The sequence below is a fragment of the Sceloporus undulatus genome, chromosome 4 (genome assembly GCF_019175285.1).
Source record: "Sceloporus undulatus isolate JIND9_A2432 ecotype Alabama chromosome 4, SceUnd_v1.1, whole genome shotgun sequence".
Classification (NCBI taxonomy): domain Eukaryota; kingdom Metazoa; phylum Chordata; class Lepidosauria; order Squamata; family Phrynosomatidae; genus Sceloporus; species Sceloporus undulatus.
In genome coordinates, this window is record NC_056525.1 from 203373441 (window position 1) to 203395863 (window position 22423).

The 22423-nt window shown below is 38.1% G+C and overlaps 1 protein-coding gene across 3 annotated transcripts in view; it reads left to right on the forward strand.

Moving 5' to 3' along the window:
* The window catches only part of YTHDF3 (YTH N6-methyladenosine RNA binding protein 3), a 27131-nt gene extending 16268 nt beyond the window's left edge, over positions 1-10863 (forward strand). For all 3 annotated transcript variants that reach the window (XM_042466226.1, XM_042466223.1, XM_042466227.1), the window contains one exon: positions 9708-10863. In XM_042466226.1, coding sequence (XP_042322160.1) covers positions 9708-9731 — 24 coding nt within the window. In that variant the 3' untranslated portion in view covers positions 9732-10863. The remainder of the gene's footprint in view (positions 1-9707) is intronic.
* Positions 10864-22423: the final 11560 nt, after the last annotated feature.

Sequence of the window (22423 nt, forward strand, 5' to 3'; positions counted from 1 at the left end):
AAAGGTATGTGTGTAGACACAGGTTGTGTCATGATTCTTCAGGAGTTCTATATCTACTTTCAGAGCAAAATGGATCGTTTGCTGTGTAGTGGCGAATGCAGTAGGAGCAAGAGGGCTCAGCCCCTGACTCATTCTTACTATTTTATTTGTATCCTGCCTTTCTCTCAATGTGGGATTCAGTATGGCTCATGACTTATAAATAAAATATAACTAAAATACCATCATAGTGTCAAAAATAGCTAAACTATTCTAGTAAAAAGCAGTACTGATTTAAAACAACTTAAGAGCATTTAAAATGTAACAGTGAAGGTAAAAGTACACCACCTTCCATTGAACAGTCCTTATGCATAGAAATGTAAAGGACTGGGGCAGGGAGAGAGAGTTCAGAAAAGTATTTCGTTTTTTCCATGAAGCCTTTCCCCCATTTTATTTTTTAAAGAATGATTATGGAATGCATCATTTTAGCACGATTACTAAAATGTTCAAGATTAAGTGTTGACTGTACCAAAATAATTTCTAAAAACTATGTAAGAGGAACACTTATGTAAGATTATGTATACTATCAAGTCATTACAGTTCCTGGTCTTGCTTTCCTTTTCTCACTTGTTTTTAATGGAAATGAGTGTGTTGTGTCTGTTGACACTATGGAGAACCTAGTGGAGACAAAATAATTTTCTTTGTTTACCAATGTTAATGGTGTCACCTATTTAATTGTGGAATTTTATTTTCTTGCGAGCTACTCTTAAACTGGCAAAATCAAAGAGATTCCTTATTGTCCAGGTGTTCCTTACAGCCGGAACCCTGTAGCTCCATTTGTAACTAAACAAATAAAGCTTTAAAAATAAATTCAGTTTGTAATTATTTTTTAAATAAAGTGTACTCCTAATTTATCAAATATAATTTCATGTCGAACCAAGTTATATGTACTGCATATACTCATGTATAAGTCTAGAAATTTTAGTCAAAAAATTGACCCCAAAAACCTAGGTCGACTTATTCACGGGTCAATGTAAATACTATACTTTAAATCTTATTAACAAGGGAACCATCCCCTGGTGAAAGACAAGAGTCAATCTGTCCTAGAAGCACTGGCCTCTCTCTTCCACCCAGACTTTAGTGTTAGCCAAAACCATTGTGCCTGCCAGACATTTGTAGGTTTTTTGGCATTGTTTTCCTTTGTTTGATCATTTAGATCCTTTGTTGCATATGCCTAAATTTTACCCTTGACTTATCCAAGGGTCATATCAAAATCCATAATTTTGACCTCAAAACCCACCCTTGACTTATACATGAGGTTGACTTATAGTCGAGTATATATGGTAGTACTTTTTATGTTCCTAAAGTAATAGTAATTTTCATTTTGTGAAGGGTGCTGCTTTCCATTTTTCTTAAAAATATATTTTTCCCTAAAAAAAAAACCCAGGAAAAAATAGTCCCCCGCCCTGACTTCAAAATTTCTGGAAAATGTACATCTTTACCTCTACAGCAATCAGTTAAAAGGCCTGTCAAAATTAAGAGTTCTTTGCCTGCCACCCAGCTAGCAGGAGAGCAGAAAGGGCCTAGTCTGCCTGAGCACCAAGATCACTTTCTCTTATATGTTCATCAAACATGCTTCTGACAGTGGTGAGATGTGAGAGACAGCCTTTTCACAAGGACTTCAAAACTCAGGCTGACTCATATAGGGAGTATCAGAAAGTCTACATCATTGGTTCCCAACTTTTTCTATGCCCTATACCCCTAGGAAATGTTTGATTAATGTTCGCACCCCATACAAAAGTAATATCACATTTGAAGAAGAAGCCTAACTTCCAATTTTGAATCACAAATTGAACCACATAAAATACTGCAGGTGAACAAACTGAACTTGAAAAAAATCAGTTTTTGACTCAGTGCATAAAATGCATATCTAAATTGACATCTAAATGTACATCTAAATCAGAAAAAAATGAGTGATGGCTCAAGGACACAAGGCACCCTGCCGCACCCCTAATATTCTATCTTGCATCCCCTGAGGGTGTGGGCACCTTAGGTTGGGAACCCCTGGTCTAGATAGACCCAAGCTGTATATAACCATCAGTTTGAATTGGACACAATGGGTAGCAGTTTGGGTTATTTTCATGTATTGTACGAAAAGTAACAATCAGTTCCTGGGAATGAAGAAGGGATATAAGTGGATCCTGTACAGAATAGAGAAAATTACTAAAACAGTGTCTGATGTATTCCTTCTGAATCCTTCCCCAAAACACTGAATTAGAGGTTGATTTTGTCATTAAAGTTACACATCAGTAACATGGGTCTACTCTCAAGTGTGACATCTCTGTGACTGAACAAAAATCAAAGACCCTGGTAAAAGAATAATTTGCTAGAAAGCTAGAGCATATTAACCACCCACCTCTGCTTGTCCTCTTCCATTTGTCTGGTGTGTTTCTGTTGAATTGTAAAATGGCTGTAACACCTTCAGTTGTGGATATCATCTTTGAACATATGCCTCATCTGAGGTAGTAGTGTGTCACCAATGGTTATATGGAATCACAAAACAAGAAATATTGAAAATTGAGTTTCTCACATTAGGAGTTTCAACGTCTGTCTTGTACTAATGGGATTATGCCTCATTGAACTTGGTGGGACCTCGAAGCAGAAACAGGAAGGATGTCAATGTAATACATTTAAAGGCACACTTCAAAATTACAGTTCAAACGTGTTACTCTAGTTAGGTGGCCCCCAAACTGTGCCCTTTAAAAGCTTTTAGACTTCAGCTCCCAGAATCCCAGACTACTGGCCAACATGGCTGAGACTTCTGGGAGCTGAAGTCTAAACTGCTCTAGTTGAATTGTTACATTGTGACACATTTATTATAATGTGTGCTCTGGGTAGACAAAAACCATCCAACTAGAAGCTGAGTAATTGTACCACAAGCAAATTTAGTAAGGATATGAAAGCATTCTTGCTGGGTGCGCTCTCATACTGTGGAATGCCCTTTCATGGGAAGACAAACTGAAACCTTTCTGTTCTGCTGGCTAGCAAAGACCTCTGTTTCAACAGGCCTTTGGCTCTTAGCTGATTACTGCACAGGTCAATATGTAAAATTATCTCTAGATCCAGTATGAAACAGTGGTTTGAGTGCTGGACTAGGATTCTGGGAGACTAGGGTTCAGGTCTCTAGTCAATCATGGAAACCCATTGGGCAACCTTTGACAAGTCACATTCTTCCTATCCCAGAAAGGTAATAGCAAACTAACTTGGGAGAAATCTTTCCAAGAATAGGCTCACCTTAGTGTTGCCTTGTAAATTGAACATGACTTGAAGGCAAGCAGCAGCAGCAACAACAGGGGCAGAACCATCCTGGTTCTACTTTTCATTGTACTAGAGGGTTAAGAAGAGACCTGAATGGCTGCATTATTTCTTTTAATTGGTGACTTTGGACCAGAACAGACAGGTCAAAAGGCGTGGCTTCAAGCCACTTCAGGGGTGTGGTATGCAGATGATGCATGCCCCCCAAACAGCCAAAAGCCACTCTGGGTCTGCCAGCGAAAGGAGCGGCAAAGAACTACTACTGCTGACAGCTCTTTTGAAACCACCACCCTGTCCCACTTTGAGAGTGGGCTGTGCAGTCACCGCTGTCCTGGTCCGAATGTGACCTGATGGTGGCTGAATTGACCAGAGATTGCTCCTAGCTACTGGTTTGCATCATCCCCCAGTTAGGCTAGGAAAGGTTAAATATGTATTGAAAATTTTCTGTGGATACAGAAGGACTGAGCCTTATAAGGAAGTAGTGCTTGGGCTCTCCTTTGGGTGGAGAAAAGCCCTAACTTGTAAATCTAGGTGTGAAACAGACCGCCTCAAAGGGGCAGCTTGAAACCGCCCCTGACAAAGCTGGATTGGAGTCACAGCAAGTGCACACTGTGCCCCCAATCCTTTTTGCTGGCCAAAATGAAGCAGAAAACATACACTGCTTTTTTGCACTGGCAAAAAGCCGTCTTTCAGCTCTGCTGCAGCCAGAAGCCAGCTTTAAGATGCTCCAGCAGCGTGCAGCAGCATCTAAACGTCACACTGCCAGAGTGCTCAGAAGCTGGCCCATGTGTGGGCAGTTGGGAGGCATGAAGCCAACCTCCAGGCGTTTTGGAGGTGGGGAAGTGCATGATATGTGTGCCACACCCCCAAACTGGCTGGAAGTGTAGCACACAGAATAGGAACACTGATATTTTCTCGGTAGAATAGGAGCAATTTAGAGAGAGAACAGTGTCATAGCAACTGAAAATTGTCAAAACTAGATAAATATCGTAACCAAGGAATTCAGAGGAGGGAAATATTCAGATAATCAGCAGAAATGGTAGAGATGGAATATTTCCAGAGAGGAAAATGGATTTTTCCAGGACCAACTTAAACGCTAAGATAATGAACAGATTTTGGATTAGGAAATTCTCTTTACAGGGATGACTAAAGTATGTAATTCAAGGCAAATTTGTGTTTTTACAAATAAAATGATGAAACACACCACCGATGATGTAAGCTTAGAAAATAAAAATTACTAAAGATATGTAAAGGATCTCTCAAAAGTATGCATTTCTCTTTTCATGTTCATCTCCTGAAATCAAACTTTACTACAACCACAGAGTCTTTCATTGTTCTAGGAATTCTGGAAAATATACATCTTCAAGCTTTCTTCAGGCATTTGAAACATTTGTTTAAGGATGAGCACAGCCTCAGCTCTTGCATTCTCATCATTTTCCATGTGTGGAAGACAATTGTTTGTAACAGGCAGGCACCTTCTGTCCAGGGGGGGTTCTTCACTTTTATTTAGGCTGTTTTAACATCAGTAGTATATGCTGTGGGGGACTAATTTTTTTTTTTCTCCTTCTGGCGTGCCAGAGACAGGTACCATCTTTGTATCCCTTTGCTACAGTTGTGCCTTTCTTTCCTGGCAAGACTCCATGGACTAGCAACCGATGGTTCATGGACTGGCCCAGGCACCCTCGCTTTTAGTAGAATGTCTCAGAGTAGAAGAGTAATGTGCCTCTGAAGGTAGAAAAAGGTCTCTGCTGCATTTATTCACCATCTTGTGGAGAGTGGTGAGAGTGCAGAGCTTTTGTATCTGTGCCCATCTCACTTCTCATGTCCAGAGGTTATCTGCCTGCCAAAAGCCAGGGGTGGGGATGGGGAAGCATATGTATGTATGTACACAATTTTTATTTAAATAAACTGACATTATGTGTCCATGTAAAAGCCAGCTATTGTTAGTTACACCAAACAGTTTCACAAGTGACACGAGCTTGCTCGTATCCTCAGTATTGATCAAAGGCTGAAGAAAAACTCTCTTCAAATCTGTTTCTTTTTCCTTTATTCAAGCATATGCAGGATGCAGTGGGAATATCTGTAGACTACAACCGAATAAACAGCTTTATTTGAACCAAAACAGGTTTCCATTGTTCAAAGAGTAAGATATATCTCCCTATCTAGTCATGGTTCATAAATAAACCAAAGCCCTTTGGGAAGAATCCCAGCAATGATAACAGTATAACATAAGACTCTGGCATTACTTTCACTGTCAGTTTTGTGTAATCATGATACCTTCGTAAATAGAAACACATTTAAATGTGGCTTTATAAGTCACAAAGCTGGCCCAGCCTCCCTTCATGAGAATGTACCATTGAATGAAACTTAAAAACTGATGTTCAGAAAATCATCAGTTTTTTAAGATTCATTCAATGGTTCATCCCCATAAAGGGAGGCCAAACCAGCTTTGTATATTCTGATCCACAAGGTATTTAAACTGAAATTGGATTTTAGCCAGTTTAATCCCATTTACTCCAATTTGTCTACATCTGTTTACCTCAAAATGCTCTAACTGGATCAGTTTTTTGCCTGAGCGTATGTCATGTATATGTTCTCGAGTTTAGAGTAGGGCAGAGGTTTATGCACTATAATTGCGAGCTTTAAAGCACTCTAGTAAAATTTTCAAAAAATAATATATTCTCATAACTTTTCATTTAGAGGCCACAGTGATAATGGATATTCTCTAGTACTTTAAAAAATGATTTCAAATAATTGTATTTGTTTTGCCTGAAAAACACAAAACTTTTTCATGGAATTCTGCTTACTGTTCTTAACTGATAGCCAGTCAGGCCAGCGGTCAGCAATGATGGATGTTCCATTTTGAAGGCTACCTGTTTCCTATCCTGATACAGATACATATACTTCAAATGCCGTGTTGAATTTATGAAATTTGCTTTGGAATTATTCTTGTAGCACTAGACACTTGAAAACAGTCATGAGTCAAGCTGCAGAGAGATTATTTTTAATGTTGTAGATAAGTAAAACATTTCTTAAACTTGTATTGCTAATACAATAAAACTTCTTGCTCCTTTTTTTTTTAAAGTAGGACAACATAAGTGCGTGTATGTACTTTCAAGTTGCCTGTTGACTTATGGCAACTCCATTAATTTCATAGGGTTTCCTTAGCAGTGAATACTCAGAGGCAGTTTCTTCTGCCATGCAGCCTACAGACCTGGTATTTGTTGGTGATCTCCCATCCAAATACTAACCAGAGTACAGGTATGCTAGTTAACATGCCAAGTCTTACACCATGCTGGTAGGCACAGTGGAACTTTATTGCTCTCCCCAGTGTAGCCCTTCTGTTCACCAAAAACCATCTCCACTCAAATTACCTAGCTCTACAGAGCCAAGTTTGTGGGTCCACAGAGAGCTTTAGAGGGGAAGGATATTGCTTGCTCCCTGCTGCAATCTGCCATTCCACCAACGAAAATTCATTGTTGGATCTTGCTGAATGTTTCTATCAAACTCATATATAATTTTGGCCTAGTTACAATTCATAGTCTCAAAGTAGACCCACTGAATTAATTGCTGAGTCTTAAGTCAACACTTATGTAAAGCCTATTGATTCATTTAGTATACAGTACTCTAGTTGAGCACAGCAATTGTATTCAGGCTTTTTATGTTTTGTAATAACTTTGAAATTTGTCTTTATGTCTTTCTCAGCATGCTTTGGGGGATAATGCATTAATTTTTATTATATCTAATACATGAATAACACTGTTTAAGAACTTGCCAAGACAGGAGGCTTGTCATTTTTTACCTTTTTTGGCATTACTTGGTTCTAGTTCAATAACATTTCACAAGGAAAATGTTAAATATCTACATGATGATGCTGATTTGCCTTTTCATTATTCTTCCTACAGTACTATGGACTTGTAGTCTTAATTCTAGATAACTACACAAAAAAGAAACTCACAACATATTCAGAAATCTTGAATGTAGGAGGAAGGAAAATTAACGAGGAACCCAGAGAAAGGTTACAGGTGTTGACTTAATATTGGACGGTATAAAATGAACTCAGATAAAAAAACCAGCGTGCATAGAATAATCCTTTTGCAGACATTAAATCTGTTCACCATGTGGTTCGTAGCTGGAAGTTACTACAGACCAGATGTTGGATTCTTAAAGCTTCTTTAATTTGAAGTAGTTGCTTGTCTGCCACAAATAATCTTCTTTAAGGTTATGTGTTTGGTGATTTCTCAGGAAGAGTATAGCTTGTAATAAATTAACTGAAGAAAAACTACATTGTTTTTGGAAAAACAGGGAGGGCAAGGAGTTAACAATATTCTGGTTGAATATATATTTTGGTGTTTTGTAGAGAACACATGACTGTATATTTAAGTAGGATATGGATGATATGCTGGGAGGATGAATAAGTAAGGATGCTTACCTTACTAATATGCCAGAGAAATAATGGTTTATTTTACCTTTCTCTAAATAATATTCTCAGATTAAGAATGTTTATCTACATTCCTAATGGATTGTCATGGATTTAAGTAACCTGGGCTACTTAAGAGAGAAAGAGATTTTAAAGATGATAATATAATTTTGCTATTATGCTCAATTCATTTTAGGGAATTATTAAAGCCTTGTAACAGAATGGGCACTTTTAAAATGTTTTATATGTGTGTAAATATTATGTGTAAATGTTTAATTTATTTGTGTGTGTGTGTGTGTGGGGGGATATTGGCACTGTTGTTTTGCTTGTAGAAGGCTTCTTGCATTGTAGTACAGTATCACAGGGTATTGTGGGCTGTGTTTACAGCATGTAAACACTGGATTAGATCCAGAGTTGACCTTTTATGAATGAAAGGGTAAATCATACCTGTTTGCAAAATGGTCCAGTTTATGAGTTTCTATTGCATTGCAACTGTAGGGACAACTTAATATTGCATAAAGGAGATTTAGGTCCTAACCTATAAATTGTAGATGGGCGTAAAATGGGCTTGGAAGAACACTTATCCAAATAATGTTTATAGGATTCGGATTCAGTGTTTTTTGCATACTTCCGTTAAGGCAGAAACAAGTCTTTTTTGAGCTAGATATAATCTCTACAAGTTGAGGAACATCTCTTGAGACTATTTCAATAAGTATAAACATCTTTAGGTGTTGTATTGATGGCTACATGGGGGTGTTGCGTTTTAAACCAGCAACATGGACAATGATGTATTAATGACCTCTTAACAATATTGAAGGTTTAACCACTGAAAAATTCATTTTAAAACTACCATAATCTATAACTAGGAAATTTAAAAACTCTACTGGGTGAACAGGCATGGTTTAGCATATTTTAATGGAAATGGTAAGCAGTATATTTTGGGGCACAATTTTTATTTAATGGATACTTGTGCAGGAGGAAGGTGCCTAAACAAATTTCTATATTAATCCTACTATTTTAGAACATTGTTCCTACAAATTCTACAGTCATTTTTCTTGAACAATACATGCTATCTAATGCATGATGCAACATTAAATGCTAATCATGGTATAATCATTGTTTTCTTCTTCACTATACACTATGATATACTATAGCAGAAATCTAAAAGTAACTAGAGATTTTTTTGGAAGGCAAAGTCAGTTTATATATATGGTAAATGTTCAACAATGTAGTCGATATTCACCAAAAGGAATACTGGTAAGCTGCAAGGATTCTGAAGTTTTTCTAACTGGACAGGGTTTGACTTAATTAAAAAAATTCTCTAGAAACTAGGTATGTAAAGTTGCAAACTCAGTTCATTGTTAAAATGTACTGTTTTACTTTAAGATGGTATCAACCCATGCTTTTTCTATAGAGTGAGTGCAAGACTTCTGGAGGGCTGAATCAGTGAGAAGTGGTCTAGTTGCTTCATTGTTCATAGCCCTGTTGTACTAACATACCGTACACTGGCCTGTTACAGACTGCCAAAATAAAGCTGCTTTGGGTCTCTTTGAAGGTATGCTATTTAAATGATGCATGGGTCCTAAGAGTCCGGAAGTCGTGCCAAAGCCACACTCCATTCCTAAGCACTGGAGTGCAGCTTTGGTGCAGTTTTCGGATTCTTAGGATGCATGCATCATTTAAATAGCATACCTCCAAAGAGACCCGAAGCAGCTTTATTTTGGCAGTCTGTAACAGGCCAATGTTTCTTTTTTTACTTTAGTTCATATGGCATAGTAGATGACAGCGTAAGATGTCAAAATAGTGACTGCAAGTTAATTCTACAGATTGGAGTGAGAAATAAACTTTTCAGTAACGTAATTGCCTCCATGTTTCTTTAAAGCCTGCAACATGTTTTATGAAATATTTATAGTTAAACAGCTGCTGTATTCTGTTTCACAGGACAGAAGTATTTGGTGACAGTGCTGTGCTAATTGTCCTTTCTTCTATTCTGCAGGAGAGAAATAGAAACAAACAATAACTATATGGAGACGGTCCTGCTAGAATTACAACACTAATGATGTAGACTCTGGAAATGCCTAATATGTCTAAGAAGACGTTATTAAAGCTTTGTTCCTGCTTAAGGTGACATCTTTGAACACTTTAACACAAAATTGACTCTTCTTGTAATGGTTCTCATCAGTGCATCTGCCCTTATACTCTCTCACCAAACACACTTGAGAACTGTAATTTTGTCAAGCACTTTCTGTCCTGAAGCTTTTACCAGTATCTGCTGTCTTTTGTAATTATGCATCCTAGCTAAGGCACAGGAGATGGAACGAATGCAAGGATTCATTAACTCTTTGAATTTGTTAAATACTAACAATTAACCATCATAAGTGGTTCAATGATGTGAGGTTCACATTGCTTCAACTTATTTTTCTTTGATGTAGTTTTTTAATTGTCAGTTTTTAGCTATTCAGCAGAATTTAAAGCAAAATCATGCCATATTTAGTCCTGGAGTAAAACTCAAGTCTAAATGTTCATGTGAAAATTATTGTAGTAAACTTTTAATATGGCAAAGAAACTTTGAGCTACAGTTTAGCCAAATGAATTATAACATGAAATTATATTAGAATGACATTTCCCTTGTTTCAAACTGTTTGGTGTAGAGATTATTAATATATGCAGCTTGGTGGACCACACCAGTTAATGCACATTTCCTTATTCTTTTCTGTAACATGTATAATGAAAAAAAGTGCATTTGTCTGAGGAACTGTTTGTTTGCTACCACTCAATCTCAGTTTTGAGTACATGTACCTCAGTCTAAGTCAGACTTTTTATGATCTTTATAACTACACTTAAAATCTTTAATTCCTATTTCTGGGTGTTTGCAAGCCTGAAAAGATTGCTATCATGGAAGTGAAAATTTACTCCTCTAGGTGATTCACTAGCTAAATAAACATAACTCTTGTTTTAGCAAGCATATACTCAGTTTCTCAGATTTTGTTTGTTCCCAGCTCTGAATATAATAGTCTGGTATCCTTTCGATTCAAGATACTTTGGGAAATAAACGTTTATCCATGGTTTCAGTTTGTATGCTCTCATGGCTGTGTTTACATGTTATCTGTTAGTACTATATAATAAAAGCCTAGGTACCATATTCACCTGAATATTTTCTATGCTACTTTTTAAACTTTTTTTTAAAAAAAACCTTTTATTTTAAAGCTTCCATTTACATATTAATGTGAAATTGAAAAAACATATTAACAGTATTTGCAGCATAAAAAACTGAACAACTTTATTTAAAATATCAGTATAGAAAGCAGATACAGAGAGAGTCTTCAAAAGCTATTCTGTCCTCAAAAGCTTTATCTGTCTGTCATATATAAATGCTTGCATTGTATCTCTCACTGACAATCTGTTTCTGAAACCTGGTAGGAGTGGGAGTCAAAATGCTGTTAAGGACCCATTTTTTGTATTTTCTTATTCTGTGTCTATGCAGAATTTGGGTGAAGAAATTTCATTCTTGACCAACTGTGATAGACAACCACTTTGCTATTAATTTTGAAAACATCCTTCCAAGTGTATGGGATCTTGTGCATGTACCTCATATAAATTTACAGCTTTACTTTCAAAACAGTCCTGTTTGCAATGGGGTGTGTGGAGGTTAGTGAAAGAGGAATAATACTTAGCAGAAGAACTGCTAAAAACTGCTATGGCTTCTTCAAGAGCCCTGCCCAATATTTGCTGGCCAGTGTAGAAGATGGGGAGAAGTTCACAGAAGGAAAAGTAAGTACATGAGCTCCAGAGCTAGTGTATATGTCTCCTCCTTTTCTTAGGAGAGTGGGAAAATCCAAAGCTTCCCTCCATGTGCACTTGCACGCACCCCCCCCCCCCAAAAAAAACCCTTTCTGTCTGCTACTATTGCATTAGAAAGAGTAGACAATATTTCTGCCACCACAGTGAGACACTGTCCAGGGATGCACCTGCTATGTCAGCTGTAGTCTTCAGTAATCCTGTGGCCCTGGTACACCCTCCTGGATACAACAGAATTGCACTCCAAGGTTTCTCCACTATTCTAGGGTATAAAATTTGATGGAATTCCCCCTCCCCCCCCCCCCCCCCCGAAATATGTTTAGGTTACTTACATACAAAATATGTATAGCTCCAAAACAAATAACTTGTTTTACTGAATTTACTGGAAAGAAAGATGGAAAGAAAAAGGATAAATGTATAAAAGGCTAACATATATCAGTAGAAGTTATTTTTTTCAAATATTTCAGAACATGATGTGTTGAAATGCTTGTGGTAGCTGTCCAACATGGGATTAAGGGTATACTATGTCCTGTGTTGGGTGACTATCTTCAATGCTACCCCAGTACAAAACCTGAAAAATGAGATAGTTATGATTTTACCAAAATTTTACCCATTTCCCTCCTCTTGCTTCCTTCTCAATCTGATGTTAAAAACTTCTTCTCCCCTAAGTTTTACCCTTCACTGATCCACGGGTCATATCAAAATCAATTATTTTGGTCCTAAAACCTTCCCTCAACTTATACATTTCATCGACTTGTACACGAGTATATATGGTATATACCATTTAATATATTCTTTAAGGCAGAAAAGGAGTTCAATTTAATGATATTGAAATATTTAGACTTTTTATATAAATATTTGGGAGATATGCATCAAAATTCAGGTTTTGACTTGAAATATCTAATGTGGGAGCAGAATTTTACTCTAACACCTTTGAAGAAAAGATGAAAAGACACTGCACATTGGATCCAAGAAGCCACATGAAGATTTTTGTGTAGTACACCACCATATTCCCTCAAGCCACTTATAAGAGCAAATCTTTCTCTGTAATAGCATCTGACACTAAGGGCTTTGCAGCCAGAAGCACAAACAATTTTAAAAACCAGATGTGCTTTAGGTATATGTAGGTTTTTTTTGAATGTATACTATACAACCCACCACAGGTGAATGACAATTTAATGGCTAACAATAAACTCAAATTTCAAAAACCTGAACTGATAGTGTAATTTGTTTCGTGGATTGATAGTTTTATGTAGACTTTTTTGATGAATTGATTGTTTCAGTACCCCTGATCTATATTCACATGTGTATAAAAAATTTGTGGTGTTAACTTTGCTTCTATTTCCATAACGTGTTTTTGAAATTCAAGTTTATTGTTAGCAATTCAGTTGTCATTCACGTGTGTTGGGCTGCATAGTGTAGGTAGTTAGAGGCTTGTGGTTCTTTCACAGGTCCTTGAATTAAGGCTGCAGCCTGATACACATTTAATATGAACTCAGTGGGACTTGTATAGATGTGCATATGATTGTGCTTCAAATCTTGAATGGATATTTATTTTGTTTTGAGCAGTGTAAGCTGCACTGAAAATAATAGTAATTTAAAAAACAATATAGATATTAGAAAATAGTAGCTTTCAACGTTACCACAAATGAATTAGGGATGGTGTCGATGAAGCTTATTTCTTGGAAATGAAACCACTCTACTTTAAATTCAATTGAAGAGTTAATAGACACCAACTGAATACTTAAGAGGTATGCCAGCCACAGGAATAAACTCTTCTAGAGCATGGCCACATAGCCTGAAAAAACCACAAAAATCTACTTAATAGCTGTTTGCACCTGATAGCAAGAGGTTCAGTACTCCAATGCAATCAATATTTCCCTGTAATAATTGACACTTGCTATCCACACAAGTAGTGTTTACTAGAGTGTAATAAATGCAGAGGAAATTCCAGTTGGCATAGATGGAGTATTTATAGCTTCTGGCCTGATGGAATTTAAAAGCAGGAGAATTTTAAGAAACATTACTCATGGAGTAAATATAGTCTCATTGAGAGCCATTGCCTAAAATGAAGGCAAAATAAACTTTGTAATTTGTTTTCCGAATAGAACAAAGGTAGCTTTAGCTTATTAACTACAAGGGTCTTTTTTTTATTTTTTTATTTTATTTTATTTTTTGGAAACCAGATATGGGAGCTAAGTAAAATCTACAGGATTAAAGCTGTTTGTTTCTGGGGGGGGGGGGGGGGTAGAGGTTATTGTACTGATTACTGCACTAATATATTTTGAAAACTGATTTATCCAGGAAAAGACCAATAATTCCTAATAAGCTTTTGGAGTGAAGATCTTCTGCAACACTTACATCTGAACACAGAACACCAGTGGAATATTTTGTAATACCTCCAAATGTACAAAACACATTTAAAGTGATTCTGTTTTGATTTTGCTTAAGTACAGAGGAACTGGCTCTTAACATAAATCGTTGAATGCATCATACAGCATCAGGATGCTTACACATTGCACTTCATTACCTTCTCTCTGACAGTGGCAGAATATAGATATCTGGGTGATTTATGTTAAATTCTTTTACTCCTGATAGTCTAACAATATCAACAAGTAAATCCCATCTCCTTTCAGTTGGCAACTGAAACAAAGTTTGGGAATGCAGGAGAACCAAGAGTTAATTTTCCCTGGCTGACTGTGGTAGGAGGCACAGTAACTCTTCCCATGCCACTTACATTTGACTCTGATTGGTGGATCTGAGGATTCTGCTAAAGATAATGTAGATTCTGTAAGTCTAAAGCCAGCCAATCCTTACTTTATTCCATAATGTATAAGTAATGCATTTGAAAAAGCTGACCAGCATAATATCTGTTTAGCAGATATAATAATGTCTTATTTTAAACATCAAGTAGATAATGCAACAGGTAGAATGGCACAGGGGAATACACACACTGGTATCCATGTTCAGCCTGATAGCAGGCATTAGATTAAATAATGGATGCTGGAGGGGAGATAATTAGAAAAAACAGGAGACAGATTACTACTATTCCATACTCTCCATATCTGGTGAATACAGCAGCCCTGTGTAAGTTCATTTAACATGAGATAATAACAGCAATGGGAAGAGGAATAGCAAAAATTACAAAAAGAAGCAAACACTTGGAATGACACATCGAAGCAGGCCATGCACCTTTAAGGATACACAATAATTTCTAAGTCTCCGAGAGCTTGGGTGTTGCTATAGAGAATTATGTGGATGGAGGATTCCTGCCACTTCATGGAGGAAGGGGAGATGTGTGTTGTTTGTAGGTGATAGCCTCAAAAGGACAGATGCCTTTGTCCACAGGAGGCTATCACTTACAATTGGAACTGACAGGATTAACTGACATCCTGGTCCAGGGAAACAAGATGGAACTCAAAAGACTGCCAATCCTTAGACCTAGGCATAAACATACTGCAAGGGACCATGGACTCTCACCATAGGGGGCAGTGCTCATCTCCATCACTAAGCCAAAGACTACTCTGTGATCATGTGGCCAGCATGATTGCACAAAATGTTGTTTATCTTGCTACTAGAGTGGTACCTATTTATCTACTTCAATTTACATGCTTTCAAATGGCTAGGTTGGCAGAAGGTGGGACTAGTAATGGGAGCTCACCTCATCACCCAGCACCCGGGCCTCGAACTGACAACCTGCTGATCTTGCAATCAACAGGGTCAGTTACGTTAATGAAAAGAGTGCAAGCCAGCATGTAGTGATTTGAGCATTAGATTACAACTCTGGACATCAGAGTTCAAAACATAGCTCAGCCATATAAACTCACTGGGTGACCTTGGGCAAGTTGTACTCTCAGCCTCAGAGCATGGCAATGACAAACCCCCTCCGAAAAAACTTGCCAAGAAAACCCTGTGATAGAGTTGCCATAAGTCATAAATGTCTTGAAGGTACACAACAACAAAACAAATTGGAAACAAGCAAGATAAACTTGAACACAGAAATGCAAATATGATTAAATAGGAACTGTTGAAACAGAATCATAGTTGAAAGAGACCACAAGGGCCATCCAGTTCAACCCCCTGCCATGTAGGAATACATAATCAAAACACTCCTGACAAATGACCATCCAGCCTTTGTTTAAAATTCTCCAAAGAAGGAGACTCCACCACACTCTGAGGCAGTGTACAGCCCTGCTGAACAGCTCTTACTGTCCTATCTTCCAAAATCCAAATTATCAATGACTTGGATGACAGAATTGGGGGCATACTTATCAAATTTGCAGATGACACCAAATTAGGAGGAGTAGCTAATACCCCAGAGGACAGGACCAAAATTCAAAATGACCTCAATAGATTAGAAAGCTGGACCAAAGATAACAAAATGAAATTCAACACAGAGAAATGTAAGGTACTGCACTTAGGGTGGAAAAATGAAATGCACAGATATAGGATGGGGGACACCTGGCTGAATGAAACTACGTGTGAAAGGGATCTAGGAGTCCAAGTAGACTACAAGTTGAACATGAGTGAACAGTGTGATGTGGCAGCTAACAAGGCCAATGTGATTTTAGGCTGCATCAATAGAAGTATAGTGTCTAGATCAAGGGAAGTAATAGTGGCACTCTATTATGCTTTGGTCAGGCCCCACCTGGAATATTGTGTCCAGTTCTGGGCACCACAATTCAAAAAGGATGTGGATAAACTGGAGCGTGTCCATAGGAGGGTGACTAAAATGGTGAAGGGTCTGGAAACTATGCCCTATGAGGAACGCCTTAGGGAGCTGGGAATGTTTAGCCTGGAGAAGAGAAGGTTAAGAGGTGATATGATAGCCCTGTTTAAATACTTCAAGGGATGTCATATTGAGGAGGGAGCAAGTTTGTTTTCTGCTCCTCCAGAGACTAGGACCCGGGAAAGAGATTCCACCTCAACATTAGGAGGAACTTCCTGACAGTAAGGGCTGTTTGACAGTGGAACACATTCCCTCGGAGTATAGTGGAGTCTCCCTCTTGGAGGTCTTCAAACAAAGGCTGGTTGACCATCAGTCAGGTATGCTTTGATTTAATTTCCTGCATGGCAGAAGGGTTGGACTGGATGGCCCTTGAGATTTCTTCCAACTCTATGATTCTATGAAACCATGACTGCAGTGTAGTACTTGTGGGGTTTAACCTATTTAAAAGGAAAAGGCAGAACAGGAATGATAGATGGATTTGTAAATAATTTATTTACAAATACCTGTATATCCCTTAAAGCCAAACATTTCAAAATAGTGTTTATTTATGAAACAAAGTATACTCAAACTATACATACAGAAATTAACATATTCTCTCTATGTGGTCCATTAACTAGGTGTTCAGTTAAAAGGAAGACTTGCATAAATAAGGATTTGTTGTTGTTAACTGCCTTTGCATCGATCTCAACCCGTGGTGACCCTATGGCTGAGACATCTCCAGCCCCCCTTGTCCTCCACTGCTCTGCCCAGCTCCTACAAACTCATATTCATAGTCTGTTTAATTAAGTCCATCCATCCATCATATGGCTTTCCTCTCTTTCCACTTGCCTCCACCTTTCCTAACATTATTGTATTTTCCAATGACAATGTTTTAGCGTATTAAAATAAAATAACTGGAACAAATTTTTTAAAGGAATAGCAATCCACTTAATAGGTGCCACCACAGTAAACGCCCTGCTACTGCATCAGGTGGCAACCTCAAAGACTGAATATGTTTTTGAGAAAGAAAGGGCCTCAGGTAATCGGGTCCCATGTTCAGAGCTTTATAAACCTGGCCTGGTAGCATGCAAGCAGCCAGAGTAGTTATTTCAGCAGAGGTGTGAATAGCAAAATATGTAAAGAATGTTTTAACATGAGAGGAAATCATGATTTGAAAAAAATATAGGAAAAGGAACAACACTGAGATCTCTTTGGAAGTACTAAAGACCTCCAAGCTAGACTTGGATAGAAGCGACTACAGTCAGTTATTTTCTAAAGAGCACGGAATAAATAAATAAAAAAATATAGAGAGAAATTAGGGGGGGGGGATACTATGGGTAAGCATTCACACTTGTGAAGGTTCTCTGTGTGTCCCCTCTCCACTCCTGCTGAGCTGATGTGACCCTTTGAGACCACCTTTATCCAAAAGAAAAGAAAAGAAAAGAAAAGAAAAAACCTTGCTGCAACCATCCAGTGATGCACTTATTACATGTTAGCAACACATTGGGACATTGCTGGAGAATTCTACTGGTATTTGCAAACATAGTAACGGACAAACCAAGCTAAGGTACATGAAAAGGGGTGCAAAGAGACAAGAGTACTTTATTCTAACTAAATGAGATCTAGAACAAAAGGATATCACTACATGCAAGGCCAACTTGTCCTACAGGTAAAGATAGAAAGTTGAGTTACAAAGTAAAATCATTTCTGCCAAACCAGGAAAATAAATCCAAAATCATGACACCACTGACTGGTACATATTTCTAATCTTACTCACAGATCAGATTGGATTTGTAGATGTTTCTGGATAGCTGGGAGCCTGGACTCCATTGTCCAGTTCCACCAGCCTCCTGATGCTCTGCCTCACGAGAGCCAGAGACAAAAGCCAACAAGGCGGACAGACAGACTCCCCCAAGCCTCATGTTGCTTTCAACCTTTTAAAAAGCTTCTCCTTCTGAACCATCTCAAAGATTCCCGCTTCTCTACAACTGCTCATTTCATTGGATAGTTGCCATTTCATCAGCTGAGATATAAGCCTTCATTCAAATGTGCTGTACCTCTTCCCACCTTTTAACTCTTTGTTATCTGGGAGATAGGTTCTAATAAATAAAGGGATTCCCATTTATCACACTATTTATTGATTTAAAGCATTTATGTGTTTCATTTCAATTTGTCAGGAGAAGAGAAGTCAAAAATAATAAATGCATGCTGGCTATGTTGAAGCAAGAGGAAAAGCAAGGAGGACATATATATGCCTGCTGTTTGGAGTAGATAGAAAAACATTGATATTTCATAGTGACAAGATGGTACTACTCAATGCCCACTTTGTCTTTTCCCCACCCCATAAAAGGAGAGCCTTAAATTATGTAGGCCTTGTTGCAAGTAAAAAGCCAGTTTGGTTGTCTGAGCAGATTTGAAAGTACCAAAAGGAAGCTGGGTTTTGGTCTGGTTAAAATAGAATTGATAAAGTGAGGGAATGCAAGATAGGTAAAGGTGTGTACAGAAACATCTAGTTAATGAATTCCAGCTTCCAGGAGCTGATTCTGAAGGTACTAAAAGAACTGTAATCTCAGAGTTTCCATCTATAATCTTGCAGAAGTTTTGTCGACCACAAGCTTTTCCTGCAGATATCCTCTTCTTCAACAATATGAAAAAGAACTTGGGCAACTGCAGACCAGTTTGCCTGACATCAAAACCAGGAAGACCCTAGAACAAATAATTAATTACTTGGTCTGTGGAAACTTAGAAAAATAATGCTGTGGTTGCTAAAGGCCAGCATAGGTTTCTCACAAACATGTCACACCAGATTAACCCTCACAGTCTTTAAAAATAAAAAATTGCAAGCTTTATATAGATCATGGTAATGGTGTGGATGTAGAGTATCTCAGTTCCAGTATAATGCTTTCAATAATGTACCCCATGTTGTTTTGCATATAAGCTGGTAAAATTTGGGTTAAATAATGTTGCTGTTACGTGCATTTGTAGCTGGTCAATGCTCATCAATGGTTTCTCAACTTTGTGGAAAGAAATGCTATTAGGTTCTGTTCTGGGCCCATTCTTCAACACCTTTATTAATGAATTTGGTAAAGGAATACAGAGTATGTTGATCAAAGTTGCTGATGACACCATAGTTAATACCATAGAAGACAGAACCAGAATTCAAGATGACCTTACAGAATTGGAGGAGCAAGCCAAACCTTTTGAAAAAAACACTACGGATAAATGCAAGTTTCTCCATATAGGCAGGGAAAAATCAGATGTGCAAATATAAGGTGGTTTTCAGCAATATATGGGGAAAGATTCTAGGGGTCTATATTCAACAGTATTAGGCAGCAAAGGGGGAAAAAGCTAATGTAATTCTACCCAGCATCAATATACATACAGTGGCGGGATACAAACCGCCATTTAGTACGTATACAATACGTACTAGGGTTAGGAAGGGGCGGTGCTTCCGCACCCCCCTAACCCTAGTACGTATTGTATACGTACAAGATGGCGGCGCCCCTTCTACATGGGCGCCGCCATCTTTACGTACTGGACGCACAGCGTCCAGACGTGTCGCGGCGCCTATGACGTCGCGAGTCCGCGCCAGGCGCCTCGTGACGTCATTGAGGCACCGCAAAAAGAAGCTCCGAAATGGAGCTTCTTTTTTGCTCTGTGCGGGAGTCGCGCAGTTTGGCTGCTGCGGCTCCCGCGCGGAGCAAATGGCGGCGGCGGCGGACCGCCGCAAAGCGGCGGTCTGTACCCCGCCAGTATGTAGTTAAGTGGAAGTAAAAGTACTGCTTTATTTTGCTTTGGTCAGTTCTATGTACAACAATTTAAGTATATTTTCTGGGCTATGTCCAGAAAAAGTGACCAGTATGGCAAAGAGTTCAGAAATCAAGCTCTATAATAAATGTTTGTAAGAGCAAGGTATGTTTAACTTGGAGAAGAAAAGTTTGAATAGTGAGATGATAGCCTACTTCAAATATCTAAAGAGCTGTGATATGGAAGGTGGAATATGTTTTTTCTGATGCTTCAGAGAGCAGGATCTGAACCAATGCATTCAAATTCCAAGAGCGGAGATTGCAAATGAACATTAGGAAGAATATCTGTGTGATAATAGAACAGATTGCCTTTGTAAGTAATGGACTTTAATTGTTGGAAATTTTCAAATGGGTGGCCATCTGTCAAGGAAGTTTTCGGTATGCATTCTTGCATTGGCAGTAGGTTGGACTATACGATCCTTGTTGTCCTTTACAGCTCCTGCAAACTAAGGCCAGTGACCTCCCTGACTGAGTCCATCCATCTGGTGTGTGGTCTGCCTCTCTTTCTGCTACCGCCACTTTTTCTAGCATTATTGTCTTTTCTAATGAGTTGTGCCTTCTCATGATTTGGCCAAAGTCTGACAGCCTCAATTTGATTTTTTGATATTGGTACTGTAGTACAATTTAGTCTATATGAGAAGGTATTGCTTTTCTTTACATATAATAAGGTTTCCATATTTTAGTGGGCACTCAACCCCTCTTTGTAGCAAGCTTATCTTCTTGTATTAGGATATCAGCCATCCAATGGACTCTAGTTATGATGACTGCACTTACAAACTTATTTCTTAGCTATATATGAACTCACAGTGGCTCTTTCCTTTCCCACATTTCCTTCAAACCAAAACTGTGAGACTGTCACTGTTCTTCATTCTTGATAAACTGACAAAGTGACTGGCTTGAGATCACTATGTCAGTTTCATGGCTCAATTGCAACTTGAACAATAAAGTCCATCCAGTTACCACAACACCATGGCTGTCTTTACGCTGAAATAGCCCAAACGGTATTCATTTTTTCCATTTTTGTGCCATGGACTCAGAGACAATCACAGACTGTTTAACCATAATTAACTATAACTCCTTCCCAAGTTTAACTTCACAAACCTGATAAAATTAACAGCTGTAAGGCACATACCCAAACTCTCAAGCAAAGGTTCTGAGATGGGAGCCATTCACTAGTAGTTATCTGTATCTTACATTCCTTGTTGTTTCGTATCCCCCAAGAAACAATGTAAACTGGATAGAAAGCAACCTGTAGGCAGTTGCCCAGGAACCGGACATAGCTCCCCACCCATGACCTTGTCACTTTCTTAAAGTCCTGCATCCAGGAATAGTTGAAAATATAATTGAAAAAGAAAATGGGAACTACAAGGTCAGTTTATTAAATCCAAGAACCAATTCTTATGGTTCTCCAAAGAGGAGTTTAGTCACTGCAAAGCAAAGCACCGTAATCAGAGGTCATTCTATTTCAATCAATATTCATATCAGATATTGAGAAAACTATTTGTGAGTGAGTGACATGAATATTAATATTGTTTGGGTCCCATCCTATTCCCTCTTTGGCATTAGAGTAATCTTCTTGAAAACAATTACCCATATTCTTGTTAATCTAATAACATTTTGGCAAAATTGGCCAAACAGTTGATTTCTGGGAGAGACAGTGTTCTGCTAAAGTTTGGGTCTGGGTAGTAATGGGCTTCCGGACTGGCAGCTGATTCGCAAACATTAAAAATACAGCTTATAATTTTAATTGTGAACTGTTGAAAATGCTCTGCCTTAAAGCCAAACTTGAAATAACAACCAACGACAATTGCAAGCAGCTAAATAGGTTATTGATATATAGATATATATTTAAAGTTTGGGGGGGGGTCTTAGAGTTGGAGTCCAAAAAAGTACTTTTTCAAATTTGCCTCCACTGAGCACAAGTCTATGTAGCCCTCTTCCTCACTTTTTACTCTTTATCATATGTATCTTACAGAGAAGACAAAGAAGATAGCTAACTGTTTATTTGGAAATTATTCATCCTTCTCCATTTCAAGGGAGCCAAGCAAACAACTCAGAGGGAAATTTGAATTAATTATTTTACTTACTCAAAGAAGGGTAACATCAACTGAGATTTTGCTTATATACAGTGAGAGTAAATCCAGCCAGGAGGACCTTTCTAGCCAAGTGGAGTAGAAAGACTTCAGTTAACCAGCAGATGGCAGTAGAGCTTGAAACAAGCAATTTTGTTTGCTTGTGTTTAGTTGTGTTTAGCAGAAGCATGTAATAACAGCTGTAAAAAAAAGCAAGCAAGCAATATATATGTGAGATATCCACCCCATTTTTTAACTTATCATGCTAGACTAAGACATTCCTGTATGCTGTGTTACATGCTGTACTTAAAAGGAGCCAAAAATATTT